The sequence below is a fragment of the Pseudophryne corroboree genome, chromosome 7, assembly GCF_028390025.1.
Source record: "Pseudophryne corroboree isolate aPseCor3 chromosome 7, aPseCor3.hap2, whole genome shotgun sequence".
Classification (NCBI taxonomy): Eukaryota; Metazoa; Chordata; class Amphibia; order Anura; family Myobatrachidae; genus Pseudophryne; species Pseudophryne corroboree.
The window spans coordinates 259,680,272-259,702,165 of NC_086450.1; the positions used below are offsets into that span (position 1 = coordinate 259,680,272).

The 21,894-nt window shown below is 50.2% G+C and overlaps 2 protein-coding genes across 3 annotated transcripts in view; one reads left to right on the forward strand and one right to left on the reverse strand.

The window, feature by feature from the left end:
- The window catches only part of HSPD1 (heat shock protein family D (Hsp60) member 1), a 451,411-nt gene extending 443,862 nt beyond the window's left edge, over positions 1-7,549 (reverse strand). The window contains exon 1 of one of the 2 annotated variants that reach the window (XM_063934112.1): positions 7,296-7,549. The gene's annotated coding sequence lies outside the window, so the exon portion shown is untranslated. The remainder of the gene's footprint in view (positions 1-7,295) is intronic. The other variant, XM_063934111.1, reaches the window with a different exon arrangement.
- Positions 7,550-7,741: 192 nt separating this feature from the next.
- Positions 7,742-21,894, forward strand: part of HSPE1 (heat shock protein family E (Hsp10) member 1) — a 63,134-nt gene continuing 48,981 nt past the window's right edge. Inside the window, exon 1 of the mRNA XM_063934113.1 lies at positions 7,742-7,937. Coding sequence (XP_063790183.1) covers positions 7,935-7,937 — 3 coding nt within the window. The 5' untranslated portion in view covers positions 7,742-7,934. The remainder of the gene's footprint in view (positions 7,938-21,894) is intronic.

A 21,894-nucleotide genomic window follows, 5' to 3' on the forward strand; every position in this document is an offset into this window, starting at 1 on the left:
ATATAACATAAAAATAGGGTGTGGATCATAGGGTCGACAGTCATTAGCTCGACCACTATTGGTCAACAGAGACTAGGTCAACACGGTCATTAGGTACATATGGAAAAAAATAAGAATTTACTCACCGGTAATTCTATTTCTCGTAGTCCGTAGTGGATGCTGGGTACTCCGTAAGGACCATGGGGTATAGACAGGCTCCACAGGAGACATGGTACCTAATCTTTCTTTTAAGAGTGCCCAATCTGGTGTGCACTGGCTCCTCCCTTTATGCCCCTCCTCCAGACCTCAGTTAGGGAAACTGTGCCCGGAAGAGCTGACATTACTAGGAAAGGATTTGGAATCCAGGGTAAGACTCATACCAGCCACACCAATCACACCGTACAACTTGTGATAACCTTACCCAGTTAACAGTATGAACAATAACTGAGCCTCTCTCAACAGATGGCTCATAACAATAACCCTTTAGTTAAGCAATAACTATATACATGTATTGCAGAGAGTCCGCACTTGGGATGGGCTCCCAGCATCCACTACGGACTACGAGAAATAGAATTACTGGTGAGTAAATTCTTATTTTCTCTGACGTCCTAGTGGATGCTGGGTACTCCGTAAGGACCATGGGGATTATACCAAAGCTCCTAAACGGGCGGGAGAGTGCGGATGACTCTGCAGCACCGAATGAGCAAACTCAAGGTCCTCCTCAGCCAGGGTATCAAACTTGTAGAATTTTGCAGAAGTGTTTGAACCCGACCAAGTAGCAGCTCGGCAAAGTTGTAAAGCCGAGACCCCTCGGGCAGCCGCCCAAGAAGAGCCCACCTTCCTCGTGGAATGGGCTTTTACCGATTTAGGATGCGGCAGTCCAGCCGCAGAATGAGCAAGCTGAATCGTGCTACAGATCCAGCGAGCAATAGTCTGCTTTGAAGCAGGAGCACCCAGCTTGTTGGGTGCATGCAGGATAAATAGAGAGAGTCAGTTTTTCTGACTCCAGCCGTCCTGGAAACATAGATTTTCAGGGCCCGGACTACGTCCAGCAACTTGGAATCTTCCAAGTCCCGAGCAGCCGCAGGCACCACAATAGGTTGGTTCAAATGAAACGCTGATACCACCTTAGGAAGAAATTGGGGACAAGTCCTCAATTCTGCCCTGTCCATATGGAAAATCAGATATGGGCTTTTACACGACAAAGCCGCCAATTCTGACACCCGCCTGGCCGAAGCCAAGGCCAACAGCATAACCACCTTCCACGTGAGATATTTTAACTCCACGGTCTTAAGTGGCTCAAACCAATGTGATTTTAGGAAATCCAACACCACGTTGAGATCCCAAGGTGCCACTGGAGGCACAAAAGGGGGCTGAATATGCAACACTCCCTTAAACGTCTGAACTTCAGGCAGTGAAGCCAGTACTTTTTGAAAGAAAATAGACAAGGCCGAAATCTGGACTTTTATGGATCCCAATTTTAGGCCCATAGTCACTCCTGACTGTAGGAAGTGCAGAAATCGACCCAGCTGAAATTCCTCTGTTGGGGCCTTTGTGGCCTCACACCAAGAAACATATTTTCGCCATATGCGGTGATAATGTTTTGCTGTCACATCCTTCCTAGCTTTGATCAGCGTAGGAATGACCTCATCCGGAATGCCCTTTTCCATTAGGATCCGGCGTTCAACCGCCATGCCGTCAAACGCAGCCGCGGTAAGTCTTGGAACAGAAAGGGCCCCTGCTGTAGCAGGTCCTGTCGGAGAGGCAGAGGCCATGGGTCCTCTGAGATCATTTCTTGTAGTTCTGGGTACCAAGTCCTTCTTGGCCAATCCGGAACGATGAGTATAGTACTTACTCCTCTCTTTCCTATTATCTTCAGTACCTTGGGTATGAGAGGAAGAGAAGGGAACACAAACCGACTAGTACACCCACGGTGTCACTAGGGCGTCCACAGCTATCGCCTGAGGATCCCTTGACCTGGCGCAATATCTTTTTAGCTTTTTGTTGAGGCGGGACGCCATCATGTCCACCTGTGGCCGTTCCCAACGATTTACAATCAGTGTGAAGACTTCTGGATGAAGTCCCCACTCTCCCGGGTGGAGGTAGTGCCTGCTGAGGAAGTCTGCTTCCAAGTTGCCCACTGACTGAATCAGCACCGGTTGGTTTTGAAGCAGGGGCTCTGCTTGACTCAGGGCATTGTAAATGGCCCTTAGTTCCAGTATATTTATGTGTAGTGAAGTCTCCAGACTTGACCACTGTCCTTGGAAGTTCCTTCCCTAAGTGACTGCCCCCCAACCTCGGAGGCTTGCATCCGTGGTCACCAGGACCCAGTCCTGTATGCCGAATCTGCGGCCCTCGAGAAGATGAGCACTCTGCAGCCACCACAGCAGAGACACCCTGGCCCTCGGGGACAGAGTGATCAACCGATGCATCTGAAGATGCGATCCGGACCATTTGTCTAACAGATCCCACTGAAAGATCCTTGCATGGAATCTGGCGAAAGGAATTGCTTCGTAAGAAGCCACCATCTTTCCCAGGACTCGCGTGCAATGATGCACAGACACCTGTTTTGGTTTCAGGAGGTCCCTGATAGAGATGACAATTCCTGGGCCTTCTCCCCCAGGAGAAACACCTTCTTCTGTTCTGTGTCCAGAATCATGCCCAAGAACAGCAGACGCGTCGCAGGAATCAGCTGCGACTTTGGGATATTCAGAATCCAGCCGTGCTGTTGCAACACTTCCCGAGATAGTCAGTGAAGCACTAACAACTGCTCTTTGGACCTCGCCTTTATAAGGAGTTGGTCCAAGTACGGGATAATTATAACTCCCTTCTTCCGAAGGAGTATCATCATTTCGGCCATTACCTTGGTAAATACTCTCGGTGCCGTGGACAGACCAAACGGCAACGTCTGGAATTGGTAGGGACAAGTCCTGTACCACAAACCTGAGGTACTCCTGGTGAGGTGGGTAATGGGGACATGCAAGTAAGCATCCTTGATGTCCAGTGACACCATAAAATCCCCCTCTTCCAGGCTTGCAATAACCGCCCTGAGCGATTCCATCTTGAACTTGAACTTCCTTATATAAGTGTTCAAGGATTTTAAATTCAGAATGGGTCTCACCGAACCGTCTGGTTTCAGTACCACAAACATTGTGGAATAGTAACCCCGTCCCTGTTGAAGGAGGGGAACCTTGATCATCACCTGCTGGAGGTACAGCTTGTAAATAGCCGCCAGTACTACCTCCCTTTCCCTGGGAGCAGCTGGCAAGGATGATTTGAGGTAACGGCGAGGGGGAGTCGCCTCGAACTCCAGCTTGTATCCCTGAGATACAACTTGTACAACCCAGAGATCCACCTGTGAGCGAACCCACTGGTTGCTGAAGTTCCGGAGACGCGCCCCCACCGCATCTGGCTCCGCCTGTGGAGCCCCAGCGTCATGCGGTGGACTTAGTGGAAGCAGGGGAGGATTTTTGTTCCTGGGAACTGGCTGCCTGGTGCAGCTTCTTTCCTCTACCCCTGCCTCTGGGCAGAAAGGATGCGCCTCTGACCCGCTTGCCTTTCTGAGGCAGAAAGGACTGTACTTGATAATACGGTGCTTTCTTAGGCTGTGAGGGAACCTGAGGTAAAAAAGTCGACTTCCCAGCCGTTGCTGTGGATACGAGGTCCGAGAGACCGTCCCCAAACAATTCCTCACCCTTATAAGGCAAAACCTCCATGTTCCTTTTAGAATCAGCATCACCTGTCCACTGCAGAGTCCATAATACTCTCCTGGCAGAAATGGACATTGCATTAATTCTAGATGCCAGCCGGCAAATGTCCCTCTGTGCATCCCTCATATATAAGACGACGTCTTTATATGATCTATGGTTAGCAAAATAGTATCCCTGTCGAGGGAATCAATGTTGTCTGACAGGGTATCAGACCATGCTGCTGCAGCACTACACATCCATGCTGAAGCAATAGCCGGTCTCAGTATAGTACCTGAGTGTGTATATACAGACTTCAGGATAGCCTCCTGCTTTCTATCCACAGGCTCCTTTAGGGCCGACGTATCCTGAGACGGCAGTGCCACCTTTTTTGATAAGCGTGTGAGCACCTTGTCCACCCTAGGGGATGTTTCCCAACGTAAACTATCCGTTGCCGGGAAAGGGTACGCCATCAGTAACCTCTTAGAAATCACTAGTTTCTTATCAGGGGAACACCACGCTTCTTCACACAATTCATTTAACTCATCTGATGGGGGAAAAGTCACTGGCTGCTTTTTCTCCCCAAACATACTACCCTTTTTGGTGGTAACCGGGTTAATGTCAGAAATGTGCAATACATTTTTCATTGCAGTAATCATGCATCGGATGGCCCTTGTGGACTGTACATTTGTCTTATCCTCATCTACACTGGAGTCAGACTCCGTGGGCAGGCACGGGCTGAGATCCCGGCTGTCCCAAGGCTGCTGCGTCATCGAACCTTTTATGTAAGGAGTTGACACTGTCGGTTAATACCTTCCACATATCCATCCACTCCGGTGTCGGCCACGTCGGGGGCGACACCACACTTATCAGCTCCTGCTCTGCCTCCACGTAACCCTCCTCATCAAACATGTCGACACAGCCGTACCGACACACCGCGCACACACACAGGGAATGCTCTGACTGAGGACAGGACTCCACAAAGTCCTTTGGGGAGACAGAGAGAGAGTATGCCAGCACACACCACAGCGCTATATAACAAGGACTTACACTAAAGAGAGTGATTTTTCCCAATAGCTGCTTATTATCACATTTGCGCCTAAATTTATGTGCCCCCCCTCTCTTTTTTACCCTTGTTGTATTGGATACTGCAGGGGAGAGCCAGGGGAGCGTCCTTCCAGCGGAGCTGTGAAGAGAAAATGGCGCTGGTGTGCGGAGGAAGAAGGCCCCGCCCCCTCAGTGGCGGGCTTCTCCCGCTTTTTGTATAATGTTAATGGCGGGGTTTTTTGCACATATACAGTTTTATAAACTGTATTATGTGCAGTTTGTGCCAAAAGGTATTATAATTGCTGCCCAGGGCACCCCCCCCCCCCAGCGCCCTGCACCCAATAGTGACCGGAGTGTGTGGTGTGCTGTGGGAGCAATGGCGCACAACTGCAGTGCTGTGCGCTACCTTAATGAAGACCGGAGTCTTCAGCCGCCGTTTTCGTCGTTTCTTCTGTCTTCTGGCTCTGCAAGGGGGACGGCGGCGCGGCTCCTGGAACGGACGATCGAGGTCGGGCCCTGTGTTCGAACCCTCTGGAGCTAATGGTGTCCAGTAGCCTTAGAAGCACAAGCTAGCTGCAAGCAGGTAGGTTTGCTTCTCTCCCCTTAGTCCCTCGTAGCAGTGAGTCTGTTGCCAGCAGATCTCACTGAAAATAAAAAAACCTAACAAATACTTTCTTTTCTAGCAAGCTCAGGAGAGCCCACTAGGAGCACCCAGCTCTGGCCGGGCACAGATTCTAACTGGAGGAGGGGCATAGACGGAGGAGCCAGTGCACACCAGATAGTACCTAATCTTTCTTTTAGAGTGCCCAGTCTCCTGCGGAGCCCATCTATTCCCCATGGTCCTTACGGAGTTCCCAGCATCCACTAGGACGTCAGAGAAAGGTCAATACAAGTTGTTTTTTTTTGAGTCATTAACTTTGCAAAGTGACCGGGAACCCAAACTAGTGCACAGTGTTCCCGCGCATTGCTCGCCCTTCGGGCAAGGTGCCTCAGCTCTGCTACCGCTGCGCTTGGCACAGGTTACTATTCACAAATGTAGTACATATGGATCAGAAAGTAGGTAAAAGTTATAAAAAAAAAAAAAAAAAAAAAAAAAAAAAAAAACACCTCATGTCAACCTTTTCCCATGTCAACCAAAGATTTCACTGAAATCCACACAAAGATTTCACTGAAAGATATGAACGAGATACCATTCATATCTTTCAGTGTGTAGACCCCAACAATGAAAGATGCGCGGCCCCGCACACGTTCATCATTAGTGCTGCCTCATTCATGCCTGCAGGCCGGCCAATATGGACAATCTTGTCCATTATTAGCATGCAGGGCTAGCTATGGAGCCATGTGACAGCGCGGGGGCAGGAGGAAGAGTGAACAAACTTCACTCCCTTGTCACTAACCCCCACCCTTAGGGCTAAAACACACTATCCGGCTTTTGCCGGTCGGGAAAAAGCCAGACGGCTTTTTCCCGTGCCGGCATTGTAGTTAACAGTGTGAGGGCTAGGGTCTCTTCACACTGCACGGCCCCGGCCCGGCTGCCGGGTCTCACCACTGGAAGGTCCGGCGGCCGGGCGGCCGCCTTAGCAGCCAGTGAACCGTGTGTGTGTGTGAAGGGGAGCTTTCACACACACACAACGGTTTTTTCTGAAGCCGTGTCTGATGCTGCACATGCGCACAGCATCACACACGGCTCAAAGCCGTCCTGTGTGCGAGACTCTGCCGGTTTCTCCCGGATGGCAAAAAGCCGGACAAAGTTTGTCCGTCTTTTTGCCATCCGGGAAAAACCGGAGTGTGTGTTACATGTGACACACTGGCCGGTTTCTCCCGGATGGCAAAAAGCCGGACAAACTGTGTCCGGCTTTTTGCCATCCGGGAGAAACCGGCAGAGTCTCGCACACAGGACGGATTTGAGCCGTGTGTAATGCTGAGCGCATGCGCAGCATCAGACACGGCTTCAGAAAAAAAACGTTGTGTGTGAAAGCCCCCCTTCACACACACGGTTTACTGGCTGCAAAGACGGCCAGGCGGCCGCCGGACCTTCCAGTGGTGAGACCCGGCTGCAACCCAGCAGCCGGGCCGGGACCGTGCAGTGTGAAAGGACCCTACCCCTCACACTTAACTACAATGCCGGCACAGGAAAAAGACGTCTGGCTTTTTCCCGGCAGGCAAAAGCCGGGTTGTGAGTTTTAGCCCTTACGCCGCCAAGTCGTCAGCCGGCCGTATCAGCAGATGGGCAGCTCGGCAGACAGTCGCAGAGTGTGTAGGGCCCATTAATAACTGCCAACCCAAGTGTGGTCAACCCAGAGACCGGACACCATAAAAATACCCATAAAAAAGTGCGGTAACAGTGCTGGATTACAAAAAACACTTTACAAAGATACATACATATATAATAGGAGGAAGGAGCACGTCTTAAAAAGAATGACAGGTTGCATATACAGAAGGGGGGGGGGGGGGGACACAAGCCGACAACCGACTTTTTCAGTTTCTTTATACAAAGAAAATCTATTTTACAAATAAAATAAACACTTAACTAAACAAATAAAGAGAGTAATTGTAGCTTTAGCTACAGCACGGAACCCCTACCTTACAAAACAGCAGCAGCACACCGTCAAGAAGAAATACCGTTGCTGACACACGTGTGTCAAACAGACTGAACCGGACTAAGTGCTCAAACCTCTTCCACCTCCTTCCCGAGTCACGTGTGTTCAACCATGCGGGTGGGGGTGGGGGTTGGAGGAGGGGGGCGTCGGCCGGGAACATGTATGGCGAAGTGTCTGTACGAAGTGTAGGCTCAAGAGACAGTCAACAGCAGCGCCCCACGAATTGCTCCGCCCACTCACACTATGCTGCATGCAGGTTTCCGGGTTCGATTTCCAGAACCTTCCTGTTCAAGGTCAGAGCAGGGAACGGACAGTCACCCGGATACTATTACTCTGCGCTCCACGCGCTGGCTTTTGACTAATTTGTATTTTTTTATGAATGGTTCACGCTGTATAAAGGAAACCCACATGCTATCACAGCGACTACATAATTGTCGCGTTTTAAACCGACCTGCCGAGGTTGGAGGGGTTGGTTTGTAAGTAAATTGACGCCCACAACGGGTCACGCATGCGTCGGCAGAGTTCTTTTCACGTGGGTGACATTGTGTAAGTCTGTTTCAATCAGTGGCAAATACACATTCGCGGGTAGGACAGCGACGGGAAGTTGGAACGGTTGGTAGTGATGGTGAGTGACCGCAGTGAAGGCGAGGGGATTATCTACACGTTGTGTTTAATGTGAGATATAGCTCTACCCTCCATTAGGGAGTGACCTCCGTTATCCCACGGTCCTCGAGCTCTGGTTCGATCCATGTGCTGCTTTCATATTGAGCGCATTACTTAAAATATTGTACATCCGACCGCCACCTCTGATACAGTTTTTGCACAGGTATGCTTTCCCAACATGTGAATGACCTTGGACGCAGGCACTCCGGGGGACATGTGGCTAGCAGTAGTAGGTTACCATACTGCATATTGGTTTTGTCAGAGTATGCAGAACACTGTGATCCATGGCTTGGAGCCGGAGGTGATGCAGCGCGATTTTTCCACTGCAGCAGCTCACCCTGGTGTACGAGCGCTGTTTCTCTGAGACTTTAACGTTGTTCTCTAACTAGTGTTCTCAGCCTCCCTGCTTGTAAATAGTAGACTGGTAATGGCTTGGAGGAGCCCTGAGGACATGGTAATTAACATGTGGGAGACCTGAGAACGCGCTTAGCTGTAGCAGTAGAGCACCTGTAAATCTCTCGCGCTTTTTTTTTTTTTTTTTTTTAGTAAAAAAAAAAGTTACGGATAAAGGTAGTAGCAGGAGCCCCAGCCAGCATATGCAATTTCTGCATTTCTTTGCTATATGTCCGTCTTATGTGGAAATGCAGCTGTAATAAGTCTTGGCATAAGTGATTAGTGCATACTTGCCTACCTGACCCTCTCCATGAGGGAGAAAATGCTCTGTTCCTGGACTTTCCTGGTAATGTATGATTGCCATCACCTGTGGTGAGCTAGTTAATTGATAAGAAAGGTGTTTCACCACAGGTGATGGCAATCATACATTACCAGGAAAGTCCAGGAACAGAGCATTTTCTCCCTCATGGAGAGGGTCAGGTAGGCAAGTATGGATTAGTGTAATAAGTTTTCCGTATTACATTTAATCAGTGTCCATTTGTTAAAAATTGAAATGGCCAAATTAGCAAATCTGCAATTTTGTCTTGTTATAGTTAACATATTTCTAGTTGCAATTACCTCTTACTATATTTTCTTATTGAAAATGTTTTATTTTGGTCTGTTTGATATTTTCAGAGACCACTGTTTACTCTGTCCTTGTGAAGTTTGCTTTTCAGTTATGTAAGCTAAAAGCTAGAGGGTCATTCCATGTCAAATCAACACACTTTTGGTTAACATTTTACATCACCAGCTCAGATTTTGTTCAAATTTGGTATATGGAGAGTATATACAGTGTATTCACAGCATTTCATTTTCTCTGACGTCCTAGTGGATGCTGGGGACTCCGTAAGGACCATGGGGAATAAACGGGCTCTGCAGGAGACTGGGCACTCTAAAAGAAAGATTAGGTACTATCTGGTGTGCACTGGCTCCTCCCTCTATGCCCCTCCTCCAGACCTCTGTTAGAATCTGCCTGGCCAGAGCTGGGTGCTCCTAGTGGGCTCCCCTGAGCCTGCTAGTTAAAGAAAGTATTTGTTAGGTTTTTTATTTTCAGTGAGCTTCTGCTGGCAACAGACTCACTGCTACGTGGGATCGAGGGGAGAGAAGCAAACGTAGCTGTTCACAGCTAGGTTGCGCTTCTTAAGGTGCATACACACGGAGAGATTTTGACTATGAGAGATTTTGACTAACTTTTCCCTTGAACTGGCAGTAGGAGATTTTGACTAACTTTACCAGAGATTTTGTCTAACTATGCAAGAGATTTTGGCTATGGGAGATTTTGACTATCTCATTTAAATAAGGGGATGAGTGTCATATATAGGACGATTTTACAGGGTGGCTGGTATTTAAATAGCTAAAAGTTAAAAAAAAAAAATTTTGCGTGGGGTCCCCCCCTCCTATGTAAAACCAGCCTCGGGCTCTTTGAGCCAGTCCTGGTTGTTAAAATACAGAGGAAAAAATGAGTAGGGTTCCCCTATATTTAGACAACCAGCACCGGGCTCTGCGTCCGGTCCTGGTTTAAAAAATACGGGGGACAAAAGACATAGGGGTCCCCCGTATTTGTAAAACCAGCACCGGGCTCCGCTAGCCAGCGAGATAATGCCACAGCCGGGGGACACATTTATATTGGTCCCTGCGGCCGTGCCATTACCCCCCCAACTAGTCACCCCTGGCCGGGGTACACTGGAGGAGTGAGGACCCCTTAAATCAAGGGGTCCCCCCCTCCAGCCACCCAAGGGCCAGGGGTGAAGCCCGAGGCTGTCCCCCCCCCCATCCGTGGGCGGTGGATGGGAGGCTGATAGCCTTTCAATAGTAATATTGTTCTTTACAGGTGGCCTACAGGTCCCAGCAAGCCTGCCCCAGCATGCTGGCACTTGGAGAACCACAAGTGCCAGCATGCCCGGACATAAAGGGCCCGCTGGCACCTGTAGTCCACCTGTAAAGAAAATATTGAAAAAAAAACCAGACACATTCTTTAAAAAATCCTTTATTAAACTGGGTCTTCACCTGGGGAAGCTGGAATACTGTCAAATCGGCGGCTGAAGACTCCTGTCTTTATTTAAGGTAGCGCACAGCACCGCAGCTGTGCGCCATTGCTCCCACTGCACACCACACACTTGGGTCACTGCAGGGCACTGGGGGGGGGGGTGCCCTGGGCAGCAATTAGAGTACCGTTGGCATAAATCTACACATAATACAGTCTGGTACTGTATATGTGAAAAATCCCCACCATTTTCCTGTCACAGACAGCGGGAGAAGCCTGCCGCTGAGGGGGCGGGGCCTTCTTCCTCAGCACACCAGCGCCATTTTTCTTCACAGCTCCGCTGGAAGGACGCTCCCCAGGCTCTCCCCTGCAGTCTCCTGGAAGCTAGAAGGGTAAAAAGAGAGGGGCGGGCACGTAAATTTAGGCACAAAAGGTGTTTATTAAGCAGCTATTGGGAAATCACTTCTTGTGGTGTATATCCCTGAGTTATATAGCGCTGTGGTGTGTGCTGGCATACTTTCTCTGTCTCCCCAAAGACCTTGTGGGGTCCTATCCTCAGTCTGAGTATTCCCTGTGTGTGTGCTGTCGGTACGGCTGTGTCGACATGTTTGATGAGGAGGGTTACGTGGAGGCGGAGCAAGTGCAGATAAATGTGGTGTCGGTGCCGACTCCTGATTGGATGGATATGCGGAAGGTCTTAAATGACAATGTAAACTCATTACACAAAAGGTTTGATGATGTTGCTGCCGGGGGACAGCCGGGCTCTCAACCCGGGCCTGCCCATGCGCCTCAGAGGCCGGCAGGGTCTCAAAAACGCCCACTATCTCAGTTGGTTGACACGGATGCCGACACGGAGTCCGACTCCAGTGTCGACGATGATGAGGCACAATTACAGCCTAAAATGACCAAGGCCATCCGATACATGATTATTGCAATTTAAAATGTATTACACATTTCATAGGTTGACCCTGTCCCTGACAAGAGGGTAAATATGTTTGGGGAGAAAAAGCAGCCAGTGACTTTTCCCCCGTCGCATGAATTAAATGTGAAGAAGCGTGGTCTTCCCTTGATAAGAAAGTGATGATTCCCAAAAGAATACTAATGGCGTACCCTTTCCCGCCAACGGATAGGTTACGTTGGGAAACCTCGCCTAGGGTAGACAAGGCCCTGACGCACTTATCTAAGAGGGTGGCCTTGCCGTCTCAGGATACGGCCGCCTTAAAAGAGCCTGCGGATAGGAATCAGGAAGGTATCCTGTAGTCAGTGTATACACACTCTGGTACTCTACTGAGACCGGCTATTGCTTCAGCCTGGATGTGCAGTGCTGTAGCACATGGACAGATACTCTGTCGGAGGGGTTAGCTACCCTGGACAGGGATACCGTATTGCTAACCCTTGGCCATATTAAAGACGTTGTCTTGTATATGCGGGATGCCCAGAGGGACATTTGCCTACTGCCTACCTCCAGGTAAAGCAAATGGTTAGGCGTACCCGAAACGGGCTCGCACTTCCAAAACCACTAAGCCTAAACTTGCCTGGGCTGCCCGTCAGCCTGCTTCCAAATCATACAAGCCTGCTGCATGACGGGGCGGGCCTCCCCCTGGGGGATCACAGGGTGGGAGGTCGACTTCTAAGGTTTACCCAGGTATGGTTGAAGACCACTTCCGACGCCTGGGTACGGGAAGTCGTCACGGATATGCCTTATCCTTCAAGAATCGTCCCCCCTCATCAATTTTGCCTGACAAACATCCCTTCGGATCAGTTGAAGGCAAAAACTCTTCATTTGGTGGTACAGTCTCTCCTGGACACAGGAGTGGTAGTGCCGGTGCCTCTGGCTCAGAGAGGCAAGTGGTGCTATTCACTGCTGTTCCTAGTCCCGAAACCGAATGGGTACTCCCGGCCCATTCTCAAATTTGTGAGTCTCCAAGTTTTATGGAAACGTTGTGCTCTATTGTTCTGACCTTGGAGCACAGGAACTATATGGTCTCCCTGGACATACAGGATGCTTACCTCCATAGTTCTATTGCCATGTCGCAATTAGCAGTACCTACAGTTTGCTCTTGACAACCTCTGTTATCAATTTCGGGCTTTACCTTTTGGATTAACCACGGCTCTGCGAGTATTCACAAAAGTCATGGCGGTAATGACTGCTCTACTCCGCCGTCAGGGTCCTACCATATCTGGATGACTTGCTGATCTTGGCGAATGCCCCAGAAATTCTCAGTCATCTGGATCTGACGGTCCAGTTTCTGCAAGCCCACGGGTGGCTCATAAACTGGAAGAAATCTTCCCTGGTCCCTGCTCAGAGCATGGTGCAGCTGGGGGCATTGTTGGACACTCACAACTAGCAGTTGTTCTTGTCTCAGGAGAAGGTCCTGAAACTTCAGGACAGAATTCGATGCTTCCTCTCTCATCCGCGAGTGTCGATTACACTCGGCGATGCAAATACTAGGCCTCATGGTGTCTGCTTTCAACATGGTGGAGTACGCTCAATTTCATTCACGCCCTCTGCAGAAACTGATTCTTGCTAAGTCGGACGGCCTGCCTCGCCGGATTAGGTCTCGCATGTTCTTCTGGTCTCCGGAGGTTCGTATGTCACTGAACTTGTGGCTTCAGGACCAGCGTTTGAGCAGGGGTCGTCCCTTCTGATCTCCGACTGGGTCCTCCTAACGACGGATGCAGGTCTGAGGTGTTGGAGCAACACTCCCTTCAGGGTCGTTGGACCAGGGAGGAGTCTCTCCTCCCGATAAACATTCTGGAATTGCGGGTGGTGTTCAATGCTCTGAACTTGGCCCAGCATCTGATACAGAACAGGCCTGTTCAAGTACAGTTGGACAACCCCACCACGGTGGTGTACATAAATCATCAAGGCGGCACTCGAAGCCGCATGGCAATGAGGGATGTATCAAGGATTCTTCAGTGGGCGGAACCCCATCTGTCAGCCATATCGGCAGTGTTCATTCCGGTGGTCCTCAGCTGGGAAGCGGACTTCCTTAGTCGTGAGGGCATACACACCGGAGAGTGGAACCTCCATCCAGAAGTTTTTCAACTCCTCGTGGACAAGTCTGCTCTACCAGATGTAGACCTGATGGCATCTTGACACAATCACAAGATTCTAGTGTTCGGCGCAAGGACAAGGGATCCTCAAGCAGCGTTCGTGGACGCACTGGCAATTCCATGGAACTTTCTCTAACGTCCTAGTGGATGCTGGGAACTCCGAAAGGACCATGGGGAATAGCGGCTCCGCAGGAGTCTGGGCACAACTAAAAGAAAGCTTTTAGACTACCTGGTGTGCACTGGCTCCTCCCACTATGACCCTCCTCCAAGCCTCAGTTAGATTTTTGTGCCCGGCCGAGCTGGATGCACACTAGGGGCTCTCCTGAGCTCTTAGAAGAAAGTATATTTTAGGTTTTTTATTTTAGTGAGACCTGCTGGCAACAGGCTCACTGCAACGAGGGACTAAGGGGAGAAGAAGCGAACCTACCTGCTTGCAGCTAGCTTGGGCTTCTTAGGCTACTGGACACCATTAGCTCCAGAGGGACTGACCGCATGGAACTGGCCTTGGTGTTCGGGCCCGGAGCCGCGCCGCCGTCCCCCTTACAGAGCCAGAAGCAAGAAGAAGTCCGGAAAATCGGCGGCAGGAAGACTTCTGTCTTCTCCAAGGTAGCGCACGGCAATGCAGCTGTGCGCCATTGCTTCTCATACACACTTCACACTCCGGTCACTGAGGGTGCAGGGCGTTGGGGGGGGGGGGGTGCCCTGAGCAGCAATAAAAACACCTTGGCTGGCAAAACAATCACAATATATATGGCCCCAGAGGCTATATATGTGATAATTACCCCTGCCAGAATCCTTAAAAAAGCGGGAGAATAGTCCGCGAAAAAGGGGCGGAGCTATCCCCCTCAGCACACTGGCGCCATTTTTCCCTCACAGTTCCGCTGGAAGGAAGCTCCCTGGCTCTCCCCTGCAGTCTACACTACAGAAAAAGGGTAAAAAAGAGAGGGGGGGCACTAAATTTAGGCGCAGTAAATATTATAGCAGCTATAGGGGACATAATTCAGTTAGTCCCTGCAGTATATAGCGCTCTGGTGTGTGCTGGCATACTCTCTCTCTGTCTCCCCAAAGGGCTTCTGTGGGGTCCTGTCCTCTGTTTAGAGCATTCCCGGTGTGTGTGTGTGGTGTGTCGGTATGGCTGTGTCGACATGTTTGAGGAGGAAAATTATGTGGAGGCGGAGCAGATGCCTGTAGAAGTGATGTCACCCCCTGCGGGGCAGACACCTGAGTGGATGGTTTTATGGAAGGAATTACGTGCAAGTGTCGACTCCTTACACAAAAAATTTGACGACATGCCAAATGCGGGACAGCCGGCTTCTCAGCTTGTGTCTGCCCAGGGGTCTCAAAGGCCATCAGGGGCTCTAAAACGCCCGCTACCTCAGATGGCAGACACCTGAGTGGAGGGACTTGTGGAAGGAATTACGTGAAAGTGTCGACTCCTTACATAAAAAATTTGATGACATGCCAAATGCGGGACAGCCGGCTTCTCAGCTTGTGTCTGCCCAGGGGTCTCAAAGGCCATCAGGGGCTCTAAAACGCCCGCTACATCAGATGGCAGACCCAGATGTCGACACGGATACTGATACCAGTGTCGACGACGATGAGTCTAATCTAATGTCCACTAAGGCCATTCGCTGCATGATTGAGGCAATGAAAGAGGTGTTACACATTTCAGATTTAAACCCAGGTACCACAAAAAAGGGTATTATGTTTGGGGAGAAAAAACTACCCGTAGTTTTTCCCCCATCTGAAGAATTAAATGAAGTGTGTGAAGAAGCGTGGGCTTTCCCTGATAAAAGATTGATAATCTCAAAAAAATTACTAATGGCGTTCCCTTTCCCGCCAGAGGATAGGGCACGTTGGGAAACACCTCCTAGGGTGGATAAAGCGTTCACACGTTTGTCTAAAAAGGTGGCACTTCCGTCTCCGGATACGGCCGCCCTGAACGAGCCTGCGGATAGAAAGCAGGAGGCGATCCTGAAGTCTATATATACACACACAGGCATTATACTTAGACCAGCTATTGCGTCAGCATGGATGTGCTGCCGCTGCGTGGTCAGATTCCCTGTCAGAAAATATTGACACCCTAGACAGGGACACTATACTGCTAACCATAGAGCATATAAAAGACTCAGTCTTATACATGAGAGATGCACAGAGGGAGATCTGCCGGCTGGCATCTAAAATAAGTGCATTGTCCATTTCTGCTAGGAGAGGCTTATGGACAGGCAGTGGACAGGGGATGCAGATTCCATAAGGCACATGGAAGATTTGCCTTATAAGGGTGAGGAGTTATTCGGGGATGGTCTCTCGGACCTCGTTTCCACAGCGACAGCTGGGAAGTCAGCATTTTTACCCCATGTTCCCTCACAGCCTAAAAAAGCGCCGTTTTATCAGGTACAGTCCTTTCGGACCCAGAAAAACAGGCGAGGAAAAGGCGGGTCTTTTCTGTCCAGAGGCAGAGGTAGGGGGAAAAGGCTGCAACAAACAGCTAGTTCCCAGGAGCAAAAGTCCTCCCCGCTTCTTCCAAGTCCGCCGCATGACGGTGGGGCTCCACAGGCGGAGCCAGGTACGGTGGGGGGCCGCCTCAAAAATTTCAGCGATCAGTGGGCTCGCTCACAGGTGGATCCCTGGATCTTTCAAGTAGTATCTCAGGGGTACAAGCTGGAATTCGAGGCGTCTTCCCCCCCGCCGTTTCCTCAAATCAGCCTTGCCAGCAACTCCCTCGGACAGGGAGGCTGTGCTAGAGGCAATTCACAAGCTGTATTCCTAGCGCGTGATAGTCAAGGTGCCCCTACTTCAACAAGGACGGGGTTACTATTCCACACTGTTTGTGGTACCGAAACCGGACGGTTCGGTGAGACCCATTTTAAATTTGAAATCCTTGAACACATACATAAAAAGATTCAAGTTCAAGATGGAATCGCTCAGGGCGGTTATTGCAAGTCTAGACGAGGGGTATTACATGGTATCCCTGGACATCAAGGATGCTTACCTGCATGTCCCCATTTACCATCCTCACCAGGAGTACCTCAGATTTGCGGTACAGAATTGCCATTACCAATTCCAGACGCTGCCGTTTGGTCTGTCCACGGCACCGAGGGTGTTTACCAAGGTAATGGCGGAAATGATGATACTCCTTCGATAAAAGGGAGTTTTAATTATCCCATACTTGGACGATCTCCTAATAAAGGCGAGATCCAAGGAGCAGTTGTTGGTAGGAGTAGCACTATCTCAGGAGGTGCTACACCAGCACGGTTGGATTCTAAATATTCCAAAGTCACAGCTGGTTCCGACGACACGTCTACTGTTCCTGGGAATGATTCTGGACACAGTCCAGAAAAAAGTGTTTCTCCCAGAGGAAAAAGCCATGGAGCTGTCGTCTCTAGTCAGAAACCTCCTGAAACCAAAACAGGTGTCTGTGCATCACTGCACGTGGGTCCTGGGAAAGATGGTGGCTTCTTACGAAGCAATTCCTTTCGGCAGGTTCCTTGCCAGAATCTTTCAGTGGGACCTGTTGGACCAATGGTCCGGATCGCATCTTCAGATGCATCGGCTAATAACCCTGTCTCCAAGAACCAGGGTGTCTCTACTGTGGTGGCTGCAGAGTGCTCATCTTCTAGAGGGCCGCAGATTCGGCATACAGGACTGGGTCCTGGTGACCACAGATGCCAGCCTTCGAGGCTGGGGGGCAGTCACACAGGGAAGAAACTTCCAAGGACTATGGTCGAGTCAGGAGACTTCCCTACACATAAATATTCTAGAACTGAGGGCCATTTACAATGCCCTAAGTCAGGCAAAATCCCTGCTTCAAAACCAGCCGGTACTGATCCAATCAGACAACATCACGGCAGTCGCCCATGTAAACACAGGGCGGCACAAGAAGCAGGGCGGCGATGGCAGAAGCCACAAGGATTCTCCGATGGGTGGAAAATCACGTGTTAGCACTGTCAGCAGTGTTCATTCCCGGAGTGGACAACTGGGAAGCAGACTTCCTCAGCAGACACGATCTCCACCCGGGAGAGTGGGGACTTCATCCAGAAGTCTTCACACTGATTGTAAATCGTTGGGAACGGCCACAGGTGGACATGATGGCGTCCCGCCTAAACAAAAAACTAAAGAGATATTGCGCCAGGTCAAGGGACCCTCAGGCGATAGCGGTGGACGCTCTAGTGACACCGTGGGTGTACCAGTCGGTTTATGTGTTCCCTCATCTGCCTCTCATACCAAAGGTACTGAGAATAATAAGAAAACGAGGAGTAAGGACAATACTCGTGGTTCCGGATTGGCCAAGAAGAGCGTGGTACCCGGAACTTCAAGAGATGATCTCAGAGGACCCATGGCCTCTGCCGCTCAGACAGGACCTGCTGCAGCAGGGGCCCTGTCTGTTCCAAGACTTACCGCGGCTGCGTTTGACGGCATGGCGGTTGAACACCGGATCCTAAAGGAGAAAGGCATTCCGGAGGATGTCATTCCTACGCTGATTAAAGCCAGGGAAGATGTAACTGTAAAACATTATCACTGCATATGGCGGAAATATGTTGCTTGGTGTGAGGCCAATAAGGCCCCAACAGAGGAATTTCAGCTGGGTCGATTTCTGCACTTCCTACAGGCAGGAGTGTCTATGGGCCTAAAATTAGGCTCCATTAAGGTGCAGATATCTGCTCTGTCGATTTTCTTCCAAAAATAACTAGCTTCACTACCTGAAGTTCAGACATTTGTAAAAGGAGTGCTGCATATTCAGCCCCCTTTTGTGCCTCCAGTGGCACCCTGGGATCTCAACGTGGTGTTGAATTTCCTAAAATCACATTGGTTTGAACCACTGAAGACCGTGGATCTTAAATATCTCACGTGGGAAGTGGTCATGTTATTGGCCTTGGCTTCGGCCAGGCGTGTTTCAGAATTGGCGGCTTTGTCATGCAAAAGCCCTTATCTGATTTTCCATATGGATAGGGCAGAATTGAGGACTCGTCCCCAGTTTCTCCCTAAGGTGGTATCAGCTTTTCACTTGAACCAACCTATTGTAGTGCCTGCGGCTACTAGTGACGTGGAGGATTCCAAGTTGCTGGACGTAGTCAGGGCCTTGAAAATTTATGTTTCCAGGACGGCTGGAGTCAGGAAAACTGACTCGCTATTTATCCTGTATGCACCCAACAAACTGGGTGCTCCTGCTTCGAAGCAGACTATTGCTCGTTGGATTTGTAGCACAATTCAGCTGGCGCATTCTGCGGTTGGACTGCCGCGTCCTAAATCAGTTAAAGCCCATTCTACAAGGAAGGTGGGCTCATCTTGGGCGGCTGCCCGAGGGGTCTCTGCTTTACAACTTTGCCGAGCTGCTACTTGGTCAGGGGCAAACACGTTTGCAAAATTCTACAAATTTGATACCCTGGCTGAGGAGGACCTTGAGTTCTCTCATTCGGTGCTGCAGAGTCATCCGCACTCTCCCGCCCGTTTGGGAGCTTTGGTATAATCCCCATGGTCCTTTCGGAGTTCCCAGCATCCACTAGGACGTTAGAGAAAATAAGATTTTACTCACCGGTAAATCTATTTCTCGTAGTCCGTAGTGGATGCTGGGCGCCCGTCCCAAGTGCGGATTGTCTGCAATAATTGTACGTAGTTATTGTTCACTAACGGGTTATTGTTATGAGCCATGTGTTGAGAGGCTCAGTTATGTTTCATACTGTTAACTGGATATGGTATCACGTGTTGTACGGTGTGATTGGTGTGGCTGGTATGAGTCTTACCCGGGATTCAAAATCCTTCCTTATTGTGTCAGCTCTTCCGGGCACAGTATCCTAACTGAGGCTTGGAGGAGGGTCATAGTGGGAGGAGCCAGTGCACACCAGGTAGTCTAAAAGCTTTCTTTTAGTTGTGCCCAGACTCCTGCAGAGCCGCTATTCCCCATGGTCCTTTCGGAGTTCCCAGCATCCACTACGGACTACGAGAAATAGATTTACCGGTGAGTAAAATCTTATTTTTTGGCTGCTGTATGGTTTTCCTCTGGTGTCACTTCTGCCAGGGTTTTAAGGAAGTTCAAGCAAGAAGGAGGAATCCTTCTGATCGCTCCAGCGTGGCCCAGACGGCATTGGTTCTCTTCAACTTCCGCAACGCCCAGACCTCCTTGTTCAGGAATTTGGCCCAGCTGGCTTTGATGGCGTGGCTCTTGAAGCGTCAGTTGTGAGGGCCAAAGGATTTTCTGAGGCAGTCATTCAAACCATGATGAAGGCCCGTAAACCGGCTTCTGCTCGGATTTATTATAGGGTCTGGAATTTTTCTCTAACGTCTTAGTGGATGCTGGGACTCCGTCAGGACCATGGGGAATAGCGGGCTCCGCAGGAGACAGGGCACATCTAAAAAAGCTTTTAGGTCACATGGTGCGTACTGGCTCCTCCCCCTATGACCCTCCTCCAAGCCTCAGTTAGGTTTTTGTGCCCGTCCGAGAGGGTGCAATCTAGGTGGCTCTCCTAAAGAGCTGTTTAGAAAAGTTTTTTTTTAGGTTTCAATCTCAGTGATTCCTGCTGGCAACAGGATCACTGCATCGAGGGACTTAGGGGAGAGATTTCCAACTCACCTGCGTGCAGGATGGATTGGAGTCTTAGGCTACTGGACACTTAGCTCCAGAGGGAGTCGGAACACAGGTCAGCCTGGGGTTCGTCCCGGAGCCGCGCCGCCGATCCCCCTTACAGACGCTGAAGAGACGGCAGAACGGAGGTCCGGAAAGCAGGCGGCAGAAGACTCCTCAGTCTTCTTGAAGGTAGCGCACAGCACGGCAGCTGTGCGCCATTGTTGTCACACGGCTCACTGACTCAGTCACGGAGGGTGCAGGGCGCTGCTGGGGGCGCCCTGGGCAGCAATATAATTACCTTTAGTGGCAAAATAAATACATCACATATAGCCATTAAGGCTATATGTATGTATTTTAACCCAGGCCAGTTTCTTAAAAACCGGGGGAAAGCCCGCCGAAAAAGGGGCGGAGCTTATTCTCCTCAGCACTCAGCGCCATTTTCCTGCTCAGCTCCGCTGGTGAGGAAGGCTCCCAGGTCTCTCCCCTGCACTGCACTACAGAAACAGGGTAACAAAGAGAAGGGGGGCATAAATTGGCGACATTTATATATTAAGAGCGCATATATAGTAAACAACACCTTCTAGGGTTGTTTATATACATTTATAGCGCTTTTTGGTGTGTGCTGGCAAACTCTCCCTCTGTCTCCCCAAAGGGCTAGGGGGTCCTGTCTTCGATTAGAGCATTCCCTGTGTGGCTGCTGTGTGTCGGTACGTGTGTGTCGACATGTATGAGGACGATGTTGGTGTGGAGGCAGAGCAATTGCCGATGATGGTAATGTCACCCCCTAGGGAGTCGACACCTGAATGGATGGCTTTAGTTATGGAATTACGTGATAATGTCAGCACATTACAAAAGTCAGTTGACGAAATAAGACGCCCGGCAAACCAGTTAGTACCGGTTCAGGCGTCTCAGACACCGTCAGGGGCTGTAAAACGTCCTTTACCTCAGTCAGTCGACACGGGTACCGACACAGATGAATCTAGTGTCGACGGTGAAGAAACAAACGTATTTTCCAATAGGGCCACACGTTATATGATCACGGCAATGAAGGAGGCTTTGCAGATCTCTGATACTGCTGGTACCTCAAAAAGGGGTATTATGTGGGGGGTGAAAAAACTACCTGTATTTCTCTATCGTCCTAAGTGGATGCTGGGGTTCCTGAAAGGACCATGGGGGATAGCGGCTCCGCAGGAGACAGGGCACAAAAGTAAAGCTTTTACAGGTCAGGTGGTGTGTACTGGCTCCTCCCCCCATGACCCTCCTCCAGACTCCAGTTAGATTTTTGTGCCCGGCCGAGAAGGGTGCAATTCTAGGTGGCTCTCATAAAGAGCTGCTTAGAGAGTTTAGCTTAGGTTTTTTTATTTTACAGTGATTCCTGCTGGCAACAGGATCACTGCAACGAGGGACAGAGGGGAGAAGAAGTGAACTCACCTGCGTGCAGGATGGATTGGCTTCTTGGCTACTGGACATGAAGCTCCAGAGGGACGATCACAGGTACAGCCTGGATGGTCACCGGAGCCACGCCGCCGGCCCCCTCACAGATGCTGAAGCAAGAAGAGGTCCAGAATCGGCGGCTGAAGACTCCTGCAGTCTTCTTAAGGTAGCGCACAGCACTGCAGCTGTGCGCCATTTTCCTCTCAGCACACTTCACACGGCAGTCACTGAGGGTGCAGGGCGCTGGGGGGGGGGCGCCCTGGGAGGCAAATGAAAACCTTTAAAAAGGCTAAAAATACCTCACATATAGCCCCAGAGGCTATATGGAGATATTTACCCCTGCCTAAATGTACTAAATAGCGGGAGACGAGCCCGCCGAAAAAGGGGCGGGGCCTATCTCCTCAGCACACGGCGCCATTTTCTGTCACAGCTCCGCTGGTCAGGAAGGCT